General features: G+C 41.6%; 1 protein-coding gene across 1 annotated transcript in view; it reads right to left on the minus strand.

Annotated features, from left to right (window-relative positions):
• PLCG2 (phospholipase C gamma 2) overlaps positions 1-12,168 on the minus strand; it is a 92,978-nt gene that overhangs the window by 25,455 nt on the left and 55,355 nt on the right. The window contains exons 15-21 of the mRNA XM_054048855.1: positions 9,228-9,332; positions 8,848-8,937; positions 5,139-5,317; positions 4,209-4,409; positions 2,985-3,104; positions 1,447-1,627; positions 793-861 (exon numbers count right to left, since the gene is read on the minus strand). Of these exons, the coding sequence (XP_053904830.1) occupies positions 793-861; positions 1,447-1,627; positions 2,985-3,104; positions 4,209-4,409; positions 5,139-5,317; positions 8,848-8,937; positions 9,228-9,332 (945 nt within the window). The remainder of the gene's footprint in view (positions 1-792; positions 862-1,446; positions 1,628-2,984; positions 3,105-4,208; positions 4,410-5,138; positions 5,318-8,847; positions 8,938-9,227; positions 9,333-12,168) is intronic.

The raw sequence follows: 12,168 nt of genomic DNA on the forward strand, positions 1-12,168 counted from the left end.
ATACAACACAGAGAACCATGAGCTATCATCCCTGCTTACATACACCCAGATACAATCTGAGCCTTAAGGCTTGGGATGCAGTCTCTCTCTCTTCAGAGTACGTAGCAGTCCTATCATCCCCTTCAAAACCTCATCAACCGTACCACAGAATAAATTTCCTCTAGGAAACCCAAGTTTCTATCAGGACAAGCAATTTCCTTATCTTGAATTTACTTCTATCTGAATTATTTCACAGTAATTCACAATCATTAGTCACAAAGAGAAACAACTACAGCTGAATGTGCATTTAAGCCAAGCTGGCTTTTGCGAGAATTACAACTAAATATGTATTTACCATGCCATTTGTTTTTAAATGTTAAACAAATGCATAATAAAAGTAATTTTAAAAGTTCAGTGTTTTATAAAAAGTGTGCAAGACTGTCCACCTTCATTTGCATGCAAAACCCTGATCTGCATGAGTAATCATTTTTACTTGGTGCATAAATGTAGGTTCAAATTTCCAGGCACATCCACACAAGCATGCATGCGAAATCAGGATCACCTAGGCACACTGAGAAGCCAGGTGCCCAATTTCTCATCTGGATGAGTAAATACTAGCTTTGCACAGAGAAAATGCATAGGTGCAATTTTGGAGGATGGGCTGAAAAAATTATACCCCTCTTGAGTTTTATCTCCCCCCACAAGCCAGATACAAATATTGAAAGTACCAGAAAAATCAACACAAATTTTCTAATACCTTTTCAGGCACCTACAGAAAGGTTAGTTTGAAAAATCACTTGAACATAAACGTACCACTGATGGGGTTATTTCGTTAGGCTCCACATACATCTTGACATCATAGAGTGAATTAATATCTTTCTCCTAAAAATGGAGAGGAAAAAAACAGAGTTAAGGAAATATATTTTAAATCTACAACAGGACTGTTCTACCAAGTAAGGGACCTTATGTGCTGTACACACATATCTACAGTATCACTTCAGCAATTCAGAAACTGTGGGGCTGACTAGAGCTGGGAGCCCTGGCTTCAGTTAGAGGCCCATTTCTATCACTAGCTCACCATGTAGCCTTGGGAAAGTCATTTAACCTGCCCGTGCCTATCTTTGATCAAACAGTATTATAACCATACCACCTCACAGGAGTATCACTTAATTCATTAAATGCTTGTGAAGAACTTTGAGATGCTGAGCGAGATTATTATGTGGAACTGAAAAAACTAGCAGGTGGTTCTATGGCTTTGGTTCCATAATCACTGCAGGTCCCCTAGCTTACAGAAATGGTTTTCTTTAATGGACAAAAAACTAAGCTGCAAAAAGCTGCTTTGATGTACATGGTTATTTTTTTCTTTTTCTGGGTGGGTTTGGAATTTTATCTCCTTCGCCTCCTACCATGGAGGAGGATGGTGTTTATCTTCCACTGAATCACTTCGTTACAAAGGTAATCACTTGCCGTGCTGTAGCGCTCTAGCAGTTCCTCAGTCACAGGGTAACGCAGTTTCATTTTCCTATACAGCGTGTGCTTTTCATAGTAGGTCACCAGTTCGACTAAGCTTTCAAAGTAGGCAGAGGTGCCCAGCACAAAGTGGCGGCCTTCTTGTCGAATTCTGAAGTGCTTCACTTTCCCCTCAGCTCTGTGGAATTAGTACAGGTGCTGTGATACTTTAAAAGTCACTGGGGCCTAGCACAGTAAAACCTCACTTACCATGAACTGGATCATTATCCCCTGACATGTTTTAAATGTATAACAAAGTTCTACACTTTTCCAAAGCCTCATTTATCCCAATTAATTTTAGGTTCCCCCATTCAACTCACAAATAGAACAGATTCAGGAATTCTCACCCATCTCCAATATGTGGAGCATTGAAAATACCCTCATTTTTTTTTCCTGTTTTCATTGCCCCATTAACCCTCACATTCCAGACTCCTCTCAGCTTCACCAGTCATCTAGCCAAAAAGGATTTATCTGGACTAAGATTCTCTTTGGAAGGCTGTCACTGTCAATCACTATTAGGTGATGAGAAGCAGTCTCCCCAGAAACAGTGGCTACTTTATCCCTACAATACTCCTGATAGCCACTGCAATCTACTTTTAAAGGAAAAATTCCTATCCACTTAAGCAAAAAATTTTGAATTTTTGGTAATCACTGTAAAAACCACTACCCACCCACTTTTCAATACATGAGGATACCTACAAAATTTTCAAACCTACAAACTTTTCTGGCTATGAAGTGTTTGCATAAGGACACTACTGTATATAATCCATAATGGACTTTAATACCCTATCTTCCCAATAGGAGAAAGGTGAAACTAGAGCTCACTGCAGACTTGAGAAGTCTGGAAATCTTCAATGCAAAGTAAAGTACATAAATAAGACAGCAGGTATCTGTTCTCCAAGACAATATTCTATACTGCATTACAGACATGATTAAAGAAACGTAATATGATTCAAAATTGCAATAGAGTATATTACTGTTCTTATAAACACACAGTTTCAATAAGAGAAACTGTTGTTATAAAGCAGTTACCATTGGCAAGGATACTTAACAGCAGACAGATGGCAACTTTCATTTTTAGTGAGCTGCATAATGTAACAGATGCTGAATGAATGAACCTCAAATTATTATGCAACTTAACTAGGTTTCCTCTGGTCAGAGACCTGGGCTCCGCAGTGCTGATCCAGCACAGAGAACTGCACTGGAATGCAGTTTCACAGAAGTCAAGAGAGGTCCACACACACACTACAGTATGAGATATCCTGGGCCAAGTTTTTAGCCACACTCAAAATTATCCACTCCATACATGCACATATATTTTGCCCATGCATCCACTTATGTGTGCACATCAAGAAACTGTGTAGCTAACTACCTAAGCTGAAAGAGCAAACTCAGGTTTTATTTATGCAAAGGCTACAATAGGAAGATTTTCATGTTCAAAACCAGAGAGCGTGAATGGCCCTATATGTTGTACAGTCACATGTGTCTTTTCTTACCTGAACGTCATGGCAAATGAATCGGGCTCATCTCTCTTTCTAATCAGAAACGCTCCATCTCGAGGAATTCGCATCAACATGTCTTCTGCTTCTCCTCGACTCAGGTTACGGTAGTACCAACTACAGCAGAGGGAAAGAAAATGGACAAGCGATTACAAAGCTTGTCAAATTGTCACTCAATAAGAATAACTGGCGGTGTTACTAGAATTATAGCCTGAGACATTACAAGATAAATTATACATTAGATCTTCCTCATCGTGACACATATGACAGCATCTTAAAGCAAAATACTGTAACACATCAGCTTATTTGGGGTAAAACCATCAGGAAAACATCAGAACACCTTGTCTGCTTATAGTAATAGAACATAAATCAACTTGTCTTCATAGAACAATGGCAGAAAATGCTGCTTTATCTGTTCATAACCAAATGCCAGACTGGAGTCAGAGTTTTGACATGGAAGATTTTAAGGAAGAGTCCCGATATCGGCTAGGGAAAAACAGCAGACATTAGATACTTCCTTAGGACCAGATTCTGTCTCTCACAAGTACTACTCAAGATGAGTAACAATGGTAGAATCTGGCTCTGATTTCAGTGGAACTAGAACAATTTACAGTAGTTGTGGCTCTCCACCCAGTGATGTAAAAACAAAAACAGCTGAATCCTACAAGGCACCCTCAACTCACACTAACTTCAAAAGGTATCTCAGGATGTATATGACCGTACAGAATCAGGCCCCAGAACATGAAAACTGTCTAAAGTCATGGACATATGTTTTGCACACAAAGCAAACTTTCTTTTTTGATCTGTATGGACCAAAAGTGCACATGGTGAATGAACAGTAACTTCTGAATTCCCCAAATTAGTTGCCAGACCACAGGCAACAACTCAACACCTACCCTACTTGCTGAGTTCTTTAAATTAGCAAGCAAAGAAAGGGAGCAGGGACAGGAAGGACTTGGTATCCTCTGGGTGAATTACAGCTTTCACTGTTTCTCTGAATTGCATATAGTTACCAGTGAGCACCTGCTTTACCATTAGCCCCCCATGAAGCCCAGAATATAACCTGAATCTTTCAAGGTTCTTAGAAATCAGTGAAGTTTGTTCCCATGACAGCTGCTACCAAAGTGTCCCTGAATGCATGAAATCCATGGTTATATACGACAACAAAAAGTTGCACCCTTTAACATAACAACTCGAGCACTTCCCTTCATCTGTACATACTCTTTAGTTTCATGAGGTTTGGGGTTAGGCACAGCATCAGTCAGACGCAGCTCAAACTCAGCACATCGCAAGTGGGCTTCCTTGTAGTGTTGAACGAGATCATAGATACTATCAAAGGTGAGGTTGTCGGTCAGGTAATATTTCATGGTATCTCCTTCACTACTAGAACGGATACGGCAATGCTGGACCCTACCTGACCTCCTTAAGAAATGAAGAGGGAAGAAAAATAACAGTTAATAAAGATGGACGTTTAGGATGTTTTCTAACCTGCTCCTGGTTAATTCTAGTTTGTGAATTTATAAAGTTGCAGCAAATCATGTTGTTTCTTTAACAAATAATAAGATTGTTAGGAGTTGTTCTTTTCAACCTACAGAGTTTTAAATGTACCAATATGCATCACTGTAGAATTAGCGCAGAAGGCTCTCTCACCAGTAGCTGATATATTGTTACTTATAACTCCAGACTGGGAAGAATTAGGCAAAATCTTTTATTTTTTCCCCTACAGGGACATCTTCTTTTATCAACAAGATCAAACTCTGCCAATGGAAATGAACTTGGGAAACTACCTGCTCAGCTTGGAAACTGAGGATTTACACCAGTGCAAATGAGATCCAGTTTTGGCCCACATATGAAGAAATATTGTAACAAACCCTTCATGCTCCTATAGCTTTAGAGGAGTGGAAGATTAGACCAATTAGACCTCTATTACCTATTCCAATCAATGAACATAACCCCAAATGGAGCCCAATTGTGCCTAGCAACGTTAGACTAAATTGCACCTTAATCAAAAAAGTGTGATCTTTCCACAACTGCACTAAATCCCCCACTCCTACTTCCTCCCATAGCAGCTATAAAATCATATTTTCTAAAAAATATATTCTTATGCAACATAGTAGAATAAACAACACCATGATAAAAAACCAACTATACCAGAATGACAGGGTGTAATCATTAGGGAAAGTTTCACTTTCCCTAACTAGGAACGTTCCATCCTTGCCACCCATTTCAGCACAATATTCCTGGATCAGCCTCTCAGCAGTAGTTCTCCCCTCTTTCATTTTCCCATGGAACCATTTCTCGTTGCAGTGCAACTCAGTACGTTTCACGTCCTAGATCACAAGAGGAGAGTTTCCATTTTTAACTTGTATTTTACCATGACAATAAATGGTTCTGTCTCAGTTAAAAGGACTTCTACAATGGCAGGTCAATTTTCTAGCTTCCTTGAACTTTCAATACCCTCAAAAAAAAGAAGGAATGTTTGTCTAAAATCTGAAGTACGGTTTGCTATCAAATGAAAAACAAACTATTAGCCACGTGCTGTGGGAGGTTATGGCTGTTGTGCACCTTTTCTTAATATTCCTCAACAAGTTCTGTGTCAGGACTTCCATATTCCCCCTTCCTCAGCATGGAGAGGTTTATTATGGTTGTAATGTGCATTCAGGTAAGTCAGATCACTTTTCAGGTTGCTTATAGTCAAAAGATTTTCACCTTCCTAGACTTGTGCAAGTAGTTATGATCTGTGGCCAGAAACTTAAAGAACATACTCTTATAGATCAGAGCAGCTTATATTTTAGGATTTTTTGACAGGAGGATTTTAGCTAATCACAGCCCAGAATAATCATATGAGACCCTCCCACCATTAAAACCTGCATGGACAGGTGATCTAGTTTGCATGTGGCTGAACGGTGCATACAAATGTTAGTGATGAAAGAGCGCACATGCAAACTTCCATGTTGACAGATGGAAACCAGGTTGAGGCATCGCTGAAATTCCAGCCCTTATTGAGTCCTGTGCCTCAGCTTTAACATCTGTAAAATGGGGATAATAATTGCTCACCTCTGAAAGACCTTTGGATGACAAGTGCTATTTACAGAGGTGTGCTGTCAAGCCAGAGAGCTTTAAAGATTGGGAGAGCAGTGGAATACATACAGCAGTGGAGACCAGCTACCTAGTAAAGAAACTTTTCTAACTTATTTAGAGATCAAAGATCATTTTAAATGGCCCACTCTCCCATGGTACCACTACTTTCAAGATAGGCATTATGTTTCTCAACTTTCTAGCAAAACTGTCTATATAGAAAGATAACTTTAGTAGAAGTGATGGCATCTGGTCAATTAGGAAACAAAAACATTATAATTAATTTATATCAAATCTTTGCAGAAAATTTTCCTAACCAAAAATGTCCATATGTGATACACTGGGAAAAGGACCAGAATAGACAAATTATCCCAGAGGAATGGGGTTTGATCTGGAAATGAGCGCCAGCAACCTCAGAGGAGTGGCAACAAATAAAAGACAATGTCTTTAAGATACTGTTTCAATGGTTCCTTGCACCAATCAAGTTAATATATGCTGAACAGGATTACATATTGGAGAAGTTATGCTGAAGAAGGAGGCTTTATGCATATATGGTGGATATCTCCAGTCACCTAAGTTCCCTCTAAGCTGCGCAGACACACAGCAGCCTACCAAGGACCGGGCAGGTGCTCAGGGCTGTGGCGGGGAGAGGCCTCTCTCCCCCAGCCCCGGACCTTCCATGGCAGGGAGAGGTGGCTCTCCCCCGGCCCCAGCCCTGGACCTACCGCAGTGGGGAGAGGCACCTCTTGCCCAGCCCAGGAGCTGCCACGGCAGGGAGAGGCACCTCTCACCCAGCCCAGGTGCTGCTGCGAGGAGAGAGGGCTGGGGGGAGTCCTCTCTCCCCACTGCAGGCTGGGACAGCCTGCACTCCAAACCCCTCATCCCCGGCCCCACCCCAGAGCCCGTACCCCCAGCCAGAGCCCTCGCCCCCCTGCACTCCAACCCTCTGCCTCAGCCCTGAGCCCCCTCCAACACCCCTGCCACACATCACCTCCATATTGTAGCACATAACAAAATTCATTTCGCACATGCATGGAAAAATTAGAGGGAACATTGCCAGTCACTAGAAAGTATATAACCAGATATCACGAACTATTGGATATTTATTCCCAAATGATGCTTTGGAAATTCTCCTGGGGATTTCTAGTGGAAATGGTCACACAAAAGGAAATGAAGAATTAACCTTTCTTTTGTTAGTAGCTGTATGGCTATCGGTAATTTCTCATTGGAAAAGAAAGTCAGTCCTACCATAAAGGAAAGGTTAAAACAAATGAGAGGTTGTTGCTATGGGAAAATTAACAGACCGATTGTGAACCCAGGAAAATAACCAAATATCTAAGTATTTTGTTTATCTTTTAGTCAATACTCAGGCAAAGTAGATTCACTTGAAAACAAACCAGTACATCTGTCTAATTGTTTTGAATATTAACAGTTGGTAGTCATGCCTGGTCTGTTAAATACACAGAATCAGACATTTCACTCAGTTTAATAAAATCACTAGAAACTACATGTCATAGGTGTTATAACAGGGGTCGGCAATGTTTGGCACGCGGCTCACCAGGGTAAGCACCCTAGTGGGCTGGGCCAGTTTATTTACCTGCTGATGCGGCAGGTTTGGCCAATCGCAGCCCCCAGTGGCCGCGGTTCGCGGTCCTGGGCCAATGGGGGCGGCGGGAAGCCGCAGCCAGCACATCCCTCGCCCGCTCCGATTCCCGCCGCCCCCATTGGCCCGGGATGGTGAACCGCGGCGAGTGGGGGGCCGCGATCAGCCGAACCTGCTGCGTCAGCAGGTAAATAAACTGGCCCGGCCCGCCAGGGTGCTTGCCAAACATTGCCGACCCGTGTTATAATGATGCTCATTCTGAAATATGGCAACACCGCACTAGAGAGTGACTCAGGTCTATTTTCCTGTGTAATGCCTCTTTAAACAAAAGCTCACTGTTGTAATGATTATTGTTTTGTTTCTGATATTTACATAGTAAGGATTTTTAAACCTGGTAATGCTTCCTAAATAAACAGTAAAAAGGAAAGAAAAGGTGTGCTGTGTTATGTGTCATTATTTAATGAATCATCTTTTGTTTAGTCCTAGAATAGGAATAATATCCTGGCAGACGAATATACTCACAATAAAGCATTTGATTGTTGTTAAACACACCTGTTTCAGCACTAAACTGCCCACAAGCCATTTCATTGCACTAAAGATACTTTGTTTTACTGAAAACTGGATTATCAAAGTGCTTAATAAAGACCCACATTTTCATTAAGTGACTTTTGCAGGTGCACCCAATTATCTGGCACAGACCCTCCACTGAACAACTGTACGGGCAAATGATTTGTGAGTGAAAACAAATGCATCTGTAAACACTGCAGGGACAGTTTAAGAGGATGAATTTGACCTTAAATGTTAAAAAGCTTCATGTAAAACTCATCTCCCTTTGGTTTTATATTAAAGGGAGAAAATAATCTTATTCTCTTGATGTTAGCATGTAATTCCCATTGGCCAAGAGATAAGGAAGAATGGCACTCCTTTAGACAGTGTAATTCTTCTTTATATATCAGGAGTGGCCAAACTTACTGTCCCTCAGAGCCCCATATGACAATCTTCAAAAGTTCGAGAGCGGGGGCGTACCTGCCGGGGCTTGGGGCTTCAGCTCCATGGGAGGTGCCTGCCAGGACTCTGGGCTTCAGCCCCCCTCTGCGCAGGGCAGAAGCCCCTACACCCTCCTCTGCACTGCAAGGCAGAGGTCCCGAGCTTCCCTCCCCCAGTCTGGTAGGTAATCACCTTTAATGAATCGTCATCAGCGTTCTGTTCTATAGCATCACTGAATGAGAGCTTTTCATCTGCTATAGCACAATAGTGCCGAGTCCATGCCTAGAACACAAAGACAAGTGTTAGAACTGTTAACAACACAAGACGACAACTCTATCCATAAAATTAAAGAGATAAAAATAGAACTATTAACCACCACCAAGAAGCTGTAACAATAAATAGTAATTTAACAACGCAACATCTTACGCACTGTCTTTTCCATACTCACATCGGGTCAGCTAGAAGCAAATATTTTCCCCTATTGCTGTTGAGAATGCTCATTTAAATCTCGAACACCAAAGAAATTAAAAAAACCTCGCAACAAACTGCAGCAAACATCTAGGAAATAATACCTGTTCTATCGTATCCCACATGTAGAGTTCTCCTTGTTGCTTTTTCTCCTCTTTCTTGTCTTCTGGGTTCATATCTATGTCTCCCTTTGGTCCAAGTTTTTTATGCTAAAAAAACAAATAAAAATCAGATGTAAGCCTGGTCACATCACCTTGGCACATCTTGGTAATATTATCTGATGCATCCCTCCTCTTGAGCTTTTCTCCTTTGTTTGGACTTTGAGAGTGGAGGCTACATGCGGGCTTAAACATTAGGGGTAGTTTTCCGCACTGACTGCAAATTTAACCGGAGGGTTTGTCTGCATGGTGAGTTAGCGTGTGCCAAGCCAGCGTGTGAATCAACAGTGCACCAGCCTGTCACACACCGGAGATTGCAACAATGCAATAAGAACCACACACTAGGGCTTGCACTGTGCTGTAGCAATGTCCACACAGAGTCATTAGGGTTCAGCACGCCGATGTGCTATAGATTTACACCCTGGCAGTAGCTCGCCATATAGACAAGCCGAGTGCTCCTCTAACTTCCTGACAGCAAGCTTCAGATGAGGGAGACCCAGGAGCAATTACTCTGATAAGAGTCCACAATTCATTAGAGGAGACGGAAAGTTAAATTACCTTTATGTGGTAAGGAACGAATGAAGATAAAAGAGGAGTAGTTGTCAGGCCTCAAGGTGAAGAGAAAAAGATCATGAGTAAAAGGAGAGAAATTAAGGAGGAAATAGGAAAAGGATTATAAGAAGGAAACGGAGGGGATTATTTCTCAGTGTGACCAAATCCTGCTTGCTTCTCCACATAGGAATATAAAGCCCTAATCTTTTAGCACCACTACAATTCTATTGTGCAAGGGCTAAAAGGACACATGCATGCCACAGAGAAGTGCTCCATGGCAGATCTCTCTACAGCCGGGGGGAGGGAGGGGAGGTTGTACTGGGAGGCTGAAGGTGGGGACTCAGGCATGATGAGGGCACTTTAAGGGCACAGCTAGTGCATCTGTATTTACAAAATCCCACCCACTGGGAGCAAAGGGACCACATGGGTGCTCACAGATCGGGGAGGAAGAGGATTCTTGCTTCGCAAATATAGACATGAAGCTTTTTATTTTGTTCAGGGGACCAAATTTTGGCTGATGGAAAGTACATGCAAAGCATATTCCAGTACCCTGGAGAAGAGGGTTTTCAGCTTGTGTGTAATTCCAACAATGATATATGGAACAAAATCCTCGGCTATAATAAAAAAAGATGCAGCAAAGATTTAGAGGATCCCAGTGTGACACGGAGATATATAGTAAAAGGACAAAACAGCACCAAACAAAGAGAAAACAAAGTGAAGATATAACCAATGTGACTGATACTCCAGAGAAGGTTAAACAGATGAAATGGCAACAGATGGGATATTTTATGACAGGAGGTTCTGAAAGAGGAACCAGACATAGCATATGATGCACAGCAAAGTAGACAGGAAGGGTTCTTACTAGAGCTTGGCAAAAAATTTTGACCATCATTATCTCAGCAAAAAAATGTAGATTTGATAACACTGAAATATTTCATGAATTTGTGTTGACTTTGCCAAATTGTTCCAGTTGGGGGGAAAAAATCTAAGAAAAAAATCAAAATGTTTCATTTTGACATTTGTTTAGAAATAAAATGTTTCTATTTTCTGGTTCAAAATTACTTAATTTCAAAATTTCCTTTAATTTTATTTTTTAAAAATCAAAATCATTTTAAAATGGTTGAAATCAAAATGAAACATTTCAATTTTGTTGAAATGAAATGTTTCATTTGACACAAAATTATTTGTTTCAACTTTTCAATTTGCTGGAAAAAAAAATTGCCTTCACAAAAAAATTGTTTTCAGTTCAACCCACATTTTTTTCCCCCCAGAACTGCCAGTGATCTGAAAAATCTGTTATTCACTGAGCTCTAGTTCTACCCTCAGTTTCTCATTTCAGGACAATGCCGGTCATTTTTGTAATTACATTGTGCCACATATTTATTCTTTAAAATAGATTAACGGTGTTTGCATTAAATCCACTTGCTTTCAAATATTCTAGTATCCTGATCCAGTCTGAAAGAGCAGCAGCAACAAGTCTCCAGGCTTGTCTACACAGTGCGTTAGTCTGCACTGGAGAGGTGTAAATTCTAGTGTGCACTAGCATGTTGCATGTGAATCCAGCTGGCACGCACATTAACATAGTACTGTTTGAAATGGAACTATATTAACGTGCACTAGGAAATACTTAAAACACACCAGCAGGATCCACACAGGCCAGTTACTGCATGACATGCTAGTGAACACTAGAATTCACCCCCCTCTAGTATAGACTAATGCACCGTGCAGACTAGTCCTGAGTCATGGGCCACGCCTCTTTTCTACACATCCAATAGCAATAGCTGAAATGGCAAATCATTACATTTCAAATACCTAAATAATAGATCAGGGGTCGGCAACATTTGGCACGCGGCTCGCCAGGGTAAGCACCCTACCGGGCCGGGCCAGTTTATTTACCTGCTGACGCAACAGGTTCGGCCGATCGCGGCCCCCACTGGCCGCGGTTCACCGTTCCAGGCCAATGGGGGCGGCAAGAAGCCGTGTCCAGCACATCCCTCGCCTGCGCCGCTTCCCTCCACCCCCATTGGCCCGGGATGGCGAACCTCGGCTAGTGGTGGCCGTGATCGGCCGAATCTGCCACGTCAGCAAGTAAATAAACTGGCCTAGCCCGCCAGGGTGCTTACCCTGATGAGCCACGTGCCAAACGTTGCCAACCCCTGTAATAGATAAACCCAGGTTTAAATTCTCATACATCTGGTTAGTCCTTCTGAGATAAACTGAGTTCCATGAGGTTCCCTGGGTCGGTCCTTCAGATAAGTCCTTAAAAACGAACACTGAAGATCTCACTGGCATTTTTCTTCAGACTGGGAGTTTACATGAATGTTCACAGACAAAA

The sequence above is a fragment of the Malaclemys terrapin genome, chromosome 14, assembly GCF_027887155.1.
Source record: "Malaclemys terrapin pileata isolate rMalTer1 chromosome 14, rMalTer1.hap1, whole genome shotgun sequence".
In the NCBI taxonomy this organism is placed as follows: Eukaryota; Metazoa; Chordata; order Testudines; family Emydidae; genus Malaclemys; species Malaclemys terrapin.